The following is a 12278-nucleotide window of genomic DNA, read 5'->3' as shown; positions in this document are numbered from 1 at the left end:
AACAATACCCTGTATCCTTAAAAACAAAATCTCATCCCTCTCTCTCTGGCGCTGAAAGTGTTAAAGAAAACAATAAAAGAACAAGTGTACAGGGTAGGATTTACTGGCATTTACTTTTAATCTATGGTCCTTTGCTCTATGGCTTATCAGCCCTATGTCAGTCCTTTTTCCTCCTTTATATTTCATGAGGAGACCCACATGCTGCTACTGAGAGACAGAGCCCAAGTATCTGGAAGCTTTTTGTCAGGTAAAAAGAGAAGAAAAAGGAAAGGAACAAGAGGAAAAGCAAAGCTAAGAGGCATCTATTAGATGTCACTAGGCTTTTGTATTCATGTCAATGATTCAGGATTAGAGTATTTGAAATAATCTTATTGAGAGGAATCAAAAGCCCCACAGAGTGAGAGCCTGCTCTGTAGCATATGGCAGAGCAGTGGACAATATCTTATTAAAGATGTGTGAGCTAACACTATTACTTTTTATATTATATTACAAAACTATTGTGTCTCAAACAGTTAGCTAGATGGCATAGTTGCAGTATGCCATTTTGGAGGTTATTGAGCTGTTATAAAGCTATACAGATTTGCCAGCTTGTCTGCTTAAAACATTACATTTTATTTTATTTTTGTTCTTTCCCCTGCCCTGTGTTGCTGGAAAGAGAACCCTGCACTTCACCGTCAAAAGAAAAAGAGTCCAGAAGTGTACTGAGGACCACTCTGTTCCCACTATAAACATGGTGTGTGTTACACTGATCAGCCACTACGATTTCCACCCTGCTCCCGAATTAGTTTCATTGCATTTCATATCTGTGCCCTTAATAAGAGAGGACATGGAATATGCAGAATTCACAGATTGCTTCTGCTATATCTTTTTAAAAAAAAGTCAGACTCAGTTTTGCCAGGTTAAGGAAATTAAAATTCTGTTATAAATGAATACTACAAGTCTAAACCTTTATTTTCTCTAGGACAAAGGCTTGTAATTGGAGAAATAGCCCTTCTTAGGTTTATCTTCATCGGCTTTACCTTTAGAGGCAGCTAGAAACTAAAGACAAAACAGTACTGTTTGTAGTATTTCAACGACAGCAGTAAAAGTCTGTATATCTGGGTCACTTTCGAACTGTCCAGGATATAATTTCAGGGGAATGAAATAAAATATTTTAATAATTTCTTCACATAAAGCACAAATGAAAACCTCCAGAAGTATTGCTTTCCTATATCAAAATTTTAAAAGTAGTACAGAAAATTATTTATGCCACTTTTTAAAAGTCTAAAATACTGTCCTAAGCAAAAAAACAAACACTTATTTGATACAGTAATATATTCTGATCACAAACTACCTCTGCAAAATTGCTAATGTGACACACTGGAAACTTTGTATGGCTTTTCTGTACTTTTCCAGAACTGTTACAGAAGAAAAACTGATACTACAGGAAAAGAGAAAACTCATACCAGAATTTATCGTTTCTACTGCATGACATGCTGCTGTTTCAGACACTAAGTTAAACACATTTCTAGGATGTCACCCCAGTTACGATCTACATAGAAACCACTACTTGCTTTTTACTGTATTTTATATTTATTAGCAGTATGTTGTGTTAAAGTGATATATCTCCAGTGTAGTGAAGGGCATTTGAATATATCATGGTTATCTTCACAGGCGTGGCCAATAAAATGCAAACATACAGATTGTCATTTATTTATTAGATTAGGGTAGCGTTTCCCAAACTGTGTTCGCAGAACACTGGTGTTCCGCACGATGTGAATAGGCGTCCGTGAAAGAATCATACTTTAAAAAAAGGGTCTTGCACTTGATTTTTTGTACTACTTTATACGCACTTTCCAGTTAGAAATTGTTAGTTCAAGTTATTTTAAATTTGTATTTTTGCTTTGTTTTATAAAATAAAATATACTTGAGCATAAATAATGCAATTTTTTATTTGAAAACCAAACGACTACAAAATAATATTAGACGTGTTCCGTAAATATATACCAGGTGTTCCGTGGCCAAAGAAGTTTGGGAAACGCTGGATGAGGGGCCAATTCTGGAAACCGTGATGCATGTGATGGTCAGTGGGACAGCTCGCACACTGAAAGTTACTCATTTGCATAAGCAATTGCAGGATTGAGCTGTTGGTTACATTCTTCTGCACAAAAAGCTGCCAGAGACACAGGCTACAAATTTCATATTCAAAATAATTTTAGCCAATCCACAGTAAAATTTAGTCTGATCTCCACAAACACATTTTATACCCTTCTCATTCCTAGCAATCATGTGTGTACTCCTACTGCGATGGCAAATGTTGAAATAAATCAGGGGATGAAGAAAGGATGGTAAATTTATTCTCAGCAGTGACAGTTTAGATAACGCAACATTTCTGAATTTTTTTATTTTCAAAAACTCTTCCCCGCCTCCCAAAAAGGGAGAGAGTTATGCTGAGTTGTATGGACTCAGGAAACTCCCTAGGCTGAGCGCGTCCTCTCAGCTCCATGACACTCTTTGAGGTAGCAGTTAGCATTAAGAAATCGATAGGTATGAAGAGCACATTTTAAGTTTTGTGAATGGAAACAAAGGAAAGTCCCCAGTTCCTCCTGGGAATGGCTCACTTCAGGGGAGAGCTGAGCATGCTCTGAACTTCATAGGGGGCCTGTAGCACCAGGCACCATCAGCTAAAATTTTTGCAGATGCCCTTTAAGCTTGAGTGCCCAGCTTTCTATGCCGAGGCCTCATTTTCTGAAGTTCTGGGCAGGTCCCAGTGACATAACTGGAGTTTGGGGTATACCTTGGAAAAATTAAGCCAAAGATCCCCTCGAGTGCACTGCTAAAAATTGAGAACCCAAAATTAATGCCCACTGAAAACGCTGGCCCCTAGTGACCAAGGCTAGGATTTTCAAAATAGCCTAAAGGAATTAGGTGCCAAAATCCCAGTGAAATTAAATGGAAGTTGGATGCCTAATTCTGTTGGATTCTTTAATTCTTAAACCATACAAAGGTAAAAAGTCTCTTCAGGACAGAGACCATCTATCTACCTGAGACCGGATAACATCTAGCACAATGAGACTCTAATCCTGGCTGGAGTCTCTGGACACTAATGTGATATTAAATAATGATAATCAGGGATAAGATCTGAATGAAACAAAGCTCATAACCCTAACTGCAGATTCAAAAGGTATTACGGAGAGAAGCAAGTAACTATTAGTGCAGTGTGTCATGTTTTTAGAGAAACCCAGAAAACATAAAACCAACTGGAAATTCGGAACTGGGTTTCCGAGAGGTTCACAAACTTCTTGAGCGAAACTCAGACCATGTTAGGGGTTTGTACCATAGTTCTGAAACGATACAAAATTCTTTGGGTTTTTCCATCAAATCCCACAAATAAACAAGTGGAAATCGTTTGGTTTAGGCCAATTTCTGCTTTGAGATTTTGGGTTCAAAGTTGAAACGCAAAGTGGAACTCAGGAGTGCGGGTAAGCAAGAGCAGGGGAGAGACACACAACCCACATGGACTGAAACCAAAGAAAATACCTGCATAAACCCCTGTGACGTTCTCCCCCAATTCTATTTTATTGGAAGCAGGACTGAAGCCACATCAGGGTTCATTTCTATGCCAATTAGGAGTACCTCTAGAGCAGTGGTTCTCAACTCTGGTCCACCGCTTGTTCAGGGAAAGTCCCTGGCGCGCCAGGCCAGTTTGTTTACCTGCTGCGTCCGCAGGTTCGGCCGATTGCGGCTCCCACTGGCTGCGGTTCGCCACTCCACGCCAATGGGGGCTGCAGGAAGGGAGGCCAGCACGTCCCTCAGCCCGCGCTGCTTCCTGCAGCCCCCATTTGTATTTGACTCTCCTAGGTGACAAGTTTGTACTGACTGGAGCCTCCATTGTACTGTATGAAGGTTCAAGACTCTTTTGGTCACCTAGTTTACATGCAAGAACACTTTAGATAATACTTTGCAGATTTGCCAATCATAACCAAATCCTGTAGAGTGCTGTTTTGCTGCTACCCTCTCAAAAAGTCAAGTAACAGGCTTAAAGCAAATCACATTCACTGATCTAGGCTGAATTCTGTCCCTTTCGAGAACTTGCATGGAGCGTTAATGCATTTAGTCTGCATGATACAAGAGTAGCAGAATTTTACTGGGGGGGCAGGGGAGATATTGCTCAGTCTGCTGGTACAGACAAGGCAGCCTACTTCATGTATGTGCATGTAGGTAACATATTTTATATTCCCTTTGCCCCAATCCTCCTTTCACCAATGTATGATTATTAACTTCCACTTTTCGGTTCCTACAATGTACCTTGTTTTGGATAAGTGAAACCAAAATGGCTTCTCATTTTATTCTACACTTGCATTAATACTGACTCCCTTGCTGGTATTATCCACTGAACAATCTACGTTTCCGTGAAAGTCATAGTGCCTTCCGATGCCGGCCAAGCTGGAGAAGCAGCACATGTTAGACAAACCTCCTATCTCCCAAAATACACCTAGCAGTGATTGCCATCAAACTCCCATGCCTGATTCCAAGACAAAATGGAGGTATGGCCCAGGGTAACAGGGCTATCCCCCATGTTCCTCTACTGACCGTATGTAAAAATAGGCCAATAGGGAGCATAAATGAAGGCTGGTGAAGACAGCTTTAAAATGCAGTCTTGTAGACCACACTGGTAGTTTAATTCCGTTCAGTTCACCGCTGGTAATGGGACTTGGGATGCAGATACAGCCAATTGGGCACATCTTGGTATGTCTATGACCAGAACACAGAGTGCACTGCCAGAGTGACAGATGTCCCTTCACTAGGTGTTACTAGCACCCATCTCAGACTGTTTCCAAGGTCACTGGCATGTGCTGAAATCTCCTTTGCCACTCTGGGCCTGTGCCACACCATCTTGTTTCACGATCAAGGTTCTGTGGGCACTGACCTATTCCCTTGCATCCAAACACCCATTGCTTCCTCACTAGCAAAACCCCTATCCTGACATCACCTCTCCTCGCTGATGATGGAAAAGCTTCGAAAAATGACCTGACTTTACGGCACTTCAGAGACCTTCCTTGGGCATGTAAAGCTACTGTTAAAGGCACTCATTGCCAAGTCTGCACTAGGCCGGAACCGCATATCTTGAGGAGGCAATAGGGTATAACTGGTGCTACTTTCCTGCAAAACACCTGTATTTCCCCTACACAGCATTTTGGCATGAAAGAGGATGATCAGGCCCATAAAATACAATCCACTACAAGATGACTTTTAAAGCAGTAAAACAGAGGCAGTGAAAGTCATTCACGCCTTTTTTCATGTCACTGCACTATGAAATCCTATCTGCAAATATAAATGTTTTCAGGTTAGAGACTGAAAGATTTCAAAAAACACCTGTAAGCAAGTGAGTTCCCTAGACACCCTGGTGATTGGGTGCATCCCAGATAGATTAGAGAAAAATATTGATCGATCTGATAACTCCTATTGACAATAGCTCTGATTGGGCCAAAATATGTAAGCAAATGACAAATGCAATTTACTCCTCAGAAGTTGGGTCCATTTCACTGTGAGGAAAGATGGCAGTACGAGAAGCACTTTCAAGTTTTCACAAATTAAGGCCAGAAGAATCCATTATGATCACCAGTCAGATCTCCTGCATAGCAGAGAGTATAGAAATTCACCTGGTGAGGATTCCATCAAGCCTAACAACTTACGGTCGAACTAGACTGCATCTTCTAGGAAGACATCAGTCTTGAAATTTACCTAAATAGGTCCTCTTTTAAAATCGGTAAATTGCAGCACCGTCCATTTTCAGGTCATTACAATCACACTGACTAACCATGCCGTCTGGAAAATGACAGAATTCAGGAATAGTATGGAACCTGTAGACTGAACATGACCCTTTATGCTGAAGTTAATCTGCCGCATGTTGGAGATTGAAACAACTATCTGTATTTATCTTAACCAGCAGGACTACTGTTTCCTAGATCCATCCATAAAAGGTAAAGAAAAACACAGCAAGCATTGGTATCTCAGTTGAATATCTAGATCTACAATGGTCAGGTGGGTTAAAAGAAAGTTTGCAAGGGTGCCAAGATACGGAAGCAGCTTTCCCAAATCAAGAAATAATATAAAGTTCCACTTTCCACCCTTTGTGACTTTTGTCATTATCATCTTTTCTGATTTTTACAAAGCAAACCTAATTAGGAAGCTCTCTCATTAGTCTTCCAGAAAAATTAGCACAGCTTATGCTAATTACTCCTGTAAAATTTAATAAACTCGTTGAAATGGGAATAGTCTAATGAGGTTTTATTTATTGAACTACGATAACTGTAAGGGAAAAGGTTAGGACACAGGGATATCTAGTGTGGTAATAAAACTACAATTTATTCAATTTCTGCACAGGAATTTTATTGCAAATCTTTTAAATTCAAATATGAGTTATAATTTGAATGTTAAATCAATCTAGAATTTAATATAATAACTGCAAGTGCTACTTTTACTTTATCTAGGATTACTACACAGCCTATTGCTTCACTTGTAACAGGAATCATCGTGCATTTGTGTTGTGACAATAATACCCCTTTTACAATTAGTTCTTGGTGATAGAGCTTCACTCAGATACATGTAAAGCTGAGTTAGTGATCAAGTATACAGGCAATTCTAAAAAGATAATTCCACTGTTTTTTCCAGGAGCTTCCTTGAGATGACTGGTCTATAACAATAATAGATTTATACCTCTCTTCAGAGAAGAGAAGGACGCTAAATTTCTCTAGGTCACTTTTATAATAGACTAAAATATAAAGTAATTTTCTGGACTGTTCTCACATGCACCTACTGAAATTTTTAACCACACTTTTAAGTAAATAAAAAGGTACAGTCCATATTTCCTAAATATCTAGAAAAAAAAAATCTAACTTTTAAGTTGATTGTACATGTTAACTTTGTAGCCATAAAGACTGCTCTATCTGTATCCCACAAATGGCTTTCTTGAATAACCAATCAAAAAGACAGTCACGGGGAAGAACAGGGCAGGGTTTTTCATATAAGTATGGTTGTCTAAAAAACGGTAAGAGTTTAAGTGGTGATTCTGTGTTAAAGTCAGATTAAATTCAAAGATAAGGCTTTATCAGACTGCAAGGCATGTGGGAGTGCTTCAGCCCAAACGTCAAATGAATTCTGCAAGCTCACATACAAATAAAAATAGCTAAATATGGTTCTGCATCTCAATTGACACAATAGTTTAAGATTTAATGCATGCAGAAGTGACAACAAGCGCAACTAAACACACGTTCTGACTTGTGAAGACATTTTTTTTACAACAATTGTTAAAGTACTCCTCTTAAGCTATAGCAGCTCCATCTAGATGTCTTTATACTTTTCAAACCAAAAGGGGAAAAAATGAATAGGATAAATGTCACAAGAAACATCACTAAAGCCACTAACTGTATAAAGCACGTACTTATTTGGCCTAAATTGTCTGAGCTAGCCAGGGCCAAGAAAAGGTTTTAAGTACCCTACTGGGACAGATGCAAAGCAGCAACAATAGCCACACTAATGCGATCCAGGTAACACAATCCTGTTTCAAAAACACAGGGAAGGCTAATTACAGCACTGCTGAGTCAAATTTCTTATCCCATTGCAACCCACAGGAACAGGTCAAAATCAAATGTTATTCAAACCACAGTCATATCAACCTTCGGTATCAAAGTCACAATTTAAAACCAAGTGAAGAACTTAAAAGCTTAACCCATTCACAAGCAAAAGGGGGTTCAGTGCGGGTGGTGAGGTAAGATTTATATTATAATCTAAACAGCATTCAACTTGTTTTTTAAACCTGGTGTTCAAAATTGCAAGTTTTGTATCAGTTTAAGTAAATACTGCTAATTTGATCACTACTAGGAAGTTAAATCCATTTTTTCATATAATTGGTTCGTTGGTTTTTTTCCCTTAAAGCTGCTGAAAATCTGTAGGGTTCGCAGTTTAAATGAGTTGCAACTAACAGCTCTGCCTCTGCATATTGGATCATTAAACAAAATATTTCTGTAAACCAGGTATTAGCATCTTAACATTTCATTTTTCAGTACAATGAAAAATGCATGTGAATTTTGTAGCTTTCATGTGGCTCAAAATGCCCACTTTAACACCCTATTTTATACTGTTCAACTCTGCAGCCTGCTCAGAGATACCTCTACAGAGATGTGTGTTTATATGTGTTCTTTTACTTCCCCTGGTGTTACCTAATTCTAATATCAGGTGAACGGAGGCATAGTTAAAATATATATGTTCGGAGATTAAAACGATCTCAAGATTAGATATTGTAACTAACCAAAACGTTTTCTCTAAGCTGCCAAAGCATGCGCTTGCTGAACAAACTCAAACAAGACATAAACCTGAAAGACTGCCTAAGCACAGTGCCAAGTGGTGCCTCTCTGCTATGTTCTCTTTTATATAATTCTGTTTTGATGTGGTGCTAAACAGATCTGACTCTTTACCTTTTTTCATAAAAATGGACACTCCAGCACAGAAGGTATTTTGAACTTAATATAGCGAACATTAACTCAGACAATAAGACAAAGAAGAACTATACTCTATACTCTGCCTTTTCTGAGTATAGGTTAGTTTCCCTTCAGGGTCCCTGTATTCACCGATTACTGCACGGTATTGCTTTCCCTGTTTGATGACAGACAGTTTCAGTCCTTCATGGCCATTTAACTCTCGCAGAGTAATGCCACATAATAAACTGTTTATCATATATGTTTCCGTACAATGAATTTCAATAATTAAAATATAAAAATGACTATTTGGCTACAACTTTGCATAATTTGCAAACAGACTGTAAATTGCTCAGAACAACTAAAACAGATTTATCGTTCTACAGTGATTTACTTGGTCATGTCAGATTAGTAATATGGATCTGTTTAAAAACACAATAATTAAGACAGGCAAAATGAATTAATCAGCTGACAATATAGTCAAAATAGCACTCCAACCAAAGAAAATAACTGGAGAAAATCTTAGTTTGCAGATTTTTTTAAACTGTTCTTATGCATAAATAAAAACCTTAAAATGTAGATGGATTGCATCCAATAGAACTACTGTAGCTAAAAGTGGTAATGATTCAAACATTTTTCAAATAAAAGTTAAATATTTATAAGCACCCAACCACATTCCATAAATCACAAACTATTATTTTATTCCTGAAGCTTCCCTGGCACAGCATGTGAATTGGGCCACAGAAAGTCAGCAAGAAAAATATCCCCTTTATGAACATGAATCAGATACAAAAACTAGAGCATTCCAAAGAGCAGGTCTCACAGTTACATTCCATATGGCCCTTCCATGGGAATCACAATTGCACAGCGCAACGAATTCGGTATCAACAACAAAATTTCATCCATATATACACACATAGCCCCTTTCCCATTAGCAACACAGCGCAGGTGTTTCATTATAATGAGGAATAAAATAAAATTGAAGGAAACAATAGCGGTCCTTACCTGTCAATTATCACTGGATCTGATGGAGTCTCATTTCTGTTGCCACAGCTTTTCTTGTCACAACACCGGCTACAGAGCAAAAGTGAGAGGATTTAGTGCAACCATTACACTGTAAAATCATCATTACGAACACAGGAGGTTCAAATTGCAAGCTAGAGTTACCATTCTGTCCCTGTCTGGAAATCAGTCGAATTTAGTGGGTCACATATGGGTTAATTACTATGTTTAACTTCTTGCACAGCTGGTTAGTAACGGCAAACATAAAGAGAAAGGGGTTTTGCCTGCTTTCACAAACAATAGTTCAGGGATCACTTCAATGGGGAGTGTGGTCTACCCCTTTTCATAGGGCCAATACACATACATCAAGACCAATAACAAGAGAGGGCTATTTTTCCAGTGTACATAATTTTAACATCTGGGTTGGTGCTCATATTATACTATTGGTTTCCAGGGGAAGCAGAAATTCCCAGCACAATATTTTCCCCTTTTAAAATACTGTTGTTAGCAGGGAAGCTAAACCAGAAATGCCATTGGCTGATGATTTTTATGCTTGAGTGTATCTGTTTCTCTAAGTTTTCAGAGAATTTTAATGATTGCTAACAGTACTATGGAAAGCATAGTGCTGCCGGCTGGTGCCCTGTATTAGGTCAGAGACAAAGCAGGCATGTGAAACGTAAGCTCCCTCTACCAAAGAATTGCTCCATTGCTGACCTTGAGACTTGGATTCTTTTGAACTAAGATGGCTCAGTTTCCAAAGAGAGTTAAGTTGTTGTTTGTGATGATTTCTTGTCAGGGGTTATTGTCTATTAAGAGCCTGACTCATTAAAATATCACACATGATCTCTCTCACAATATATACCCATTTCCACTTAGGGCAGAAAATTCTCCAGAACATAACTAGTTAGAGATGGATACGGACTTTCCTGGGAACCAAACCTCAAAGCCCTTACTCTCATGAGCAGTCCCATGTAACCAATCAGATTCTTACCCACTTCCTTCACCTCCCTGGTGGCAGGACATAAATATCCACCCACCAAGGATTCCCCCTTACAACCCCTCCCCCGTGACTCCCCTTAATAAGGGAGTAAAAGAAGTAAAAGAACACAGCCCCAGGCCGTAGGGGCACTTTGTCTCTGTGCAACCAGGGCAACCATGCAGCCCAGCCTCGGCCTGCCCCTCATTCCTCAGCCCTGACACAGATCCCTACCGTGCCCTCAGCGGTGCCCGAGCTTACAATGCCATAGCGGTTACTAAGCTTCCCTGTCATGCCAGGGGGTGGAGATCTGTTCATGGAGGAACCTGTCTGTGTGTGGATCTAGGGCTGGGGTCCCCTATATTCAGGGCCCTCCCGGGGGCGGTGCAAGGCCCAGGGCAGAAGTGACGACTCCGTCACTTTCAGGGCTGACCGGTCACTTCTGGGACTGACCGTGCCAGCTAATCACGCCGGCCCACGGGGGCCCCCCAAAGTGCAGGGCCCAGAGCAGTTGCCCCAATTCGCCGTACCCTAGGGATGGCTCTGCCTATATTACGCCTAGTTTGTACCTAGATGGCCCCTCTGCATCAGGCAGACTTACTGACTGTGGGGTGACCATATGTCCTGATTTTATAGGGACAGCCCTGATATTCAGAGCTTTGTCTTATCTTGGTGCCGATAATCTCCCCGAACCCTGTCCCGATTTTTCACGCTTGCTATCTGGCCACCCGAACTGACTGGGACTGACAAGCCTCACCACATACAACAAACCTTTCTGTAAGTGCCAGCTTTGCTCTGGGTGGAACTGAAGAAAACTGTAAATTGTACGTCACTTCTATTTTCAATTTCAACATTCAGGGTTAGGGTACTGGTAGGAATTACTGGTAGGCTACTCTTACTTCATCTAAGAGGGACTATTTTGTTCCTGGAGAATGTGGAAGAACACCAGCGCAGGAAGCAGTCATTAGAAATGCCACACTATATAAATAGCTCTGCTGGGAGTATGACAAAGGTTCTCTTATGCTCTGAACAATAGAGCGAATAATGTACAGTAACCCACCAAGACTAGCAAGACAGCCACTAGCCACACTAAAAATAACAAACACCAAAAAAAAAAAAAAAAAAAAAAAAAGGGCTTTACAAACCCAGCCTGTTGAAATGTGGTTTCCAACAGGAAAAAAAAGTTTTGAAGAGGAAAAAAAGACATAATGCTTTTCACTGTCAAAGCTTCAAGGCAACTATTCAGGACTGAAACTTTTCACAGGTAATGCATTTGAGGGATGTTCAATTCTGTGCAAGTCACATTGTTTAGGACAGCCCAAAAAGCTGTATCATTCCACAGTACAACCCCATAACTGACACCAACAACATTAAAAGCCTTGGCACACAAAATATATCAGAATTTAGGAAGGAATAAAATAAGCTCATAGGTCCTGGGGCCTTTTTTCCCCCTTTTTTTGTTTATAAAAGGGAATTTAGCTAGCATATGTGGGATGGCAAAATTTACCCAAAAACAAAGTAATAAAAACCACTAATATTTTTAAATGATTAAATTTTAATTAGAAGCATAGTTGGCACAAGTTAAGACACATAGTTCTTGTGACTAACGTGAAGCAGGGCCAGATTCTGGCATTCTCACTGAAGTTTAGAAGAACCTTATCCCGTGAATAGCCCCATCGACTCCAAAAGGATTATTCCTAGAGCAAGCTGGCACTGAATGTGAGGGTATCAAAACCTGGCCCCCGGGGCCAGAATCTGCCACTCTTACTTATGCTGTTCAAGGCCCCAACCCTAGAAGCCGATCCACATGGGCAGGTGCCAGTGTCCACACATTACCCAAGAGG

The 12278-nt window shown here is 39.9% G+C and overlaps 1 protein-coding gene across 12 annotated transcripts in view; it reads right to left on the bottom strand.

Annotated features, from left to right (window-relative positions):
* The window catches only part of EBF1 (EBF transcription factor 1), a 331639-nt gene that overhangs the window by 297974 nt on the left and 21387 nt on the right, over window positions 1-12278 (bottom strand). For all 12 annotated transcript variants that reach the window (XM_037906748.2, XM_037906743.2, XM_037906745.2 and 9 more), the window contains exon 6: window positions 9462-9530. In XM_037906748.2, coding sequence (XP_037762676.1) covers window positions 9462-9530 — 69 coding nt within the window. The remainder of the gene's footprint in view (window positions 1-9461; window positions 9531-12278) is intronic.

Source organism: Chelonia mydas, chromosome 8, assembly GCF_015237465.2.
Source record: "Chelonia mydas isolate rCheMyd1 chromosome 8, rCheMyd1.pri.v2, whole genome shotgun sequence".
Taxonomy (NCBI): Eukaryota; Metazoa; Chordata; order Testudines; family Cheloniidae; genus Chelonia; species Chelonia mydas.
The sequence above is the reverse complement of the archived record's forward strand: the minus strand, read 5'-3'. Positions and strand labels throughout refer to the sequence as shown.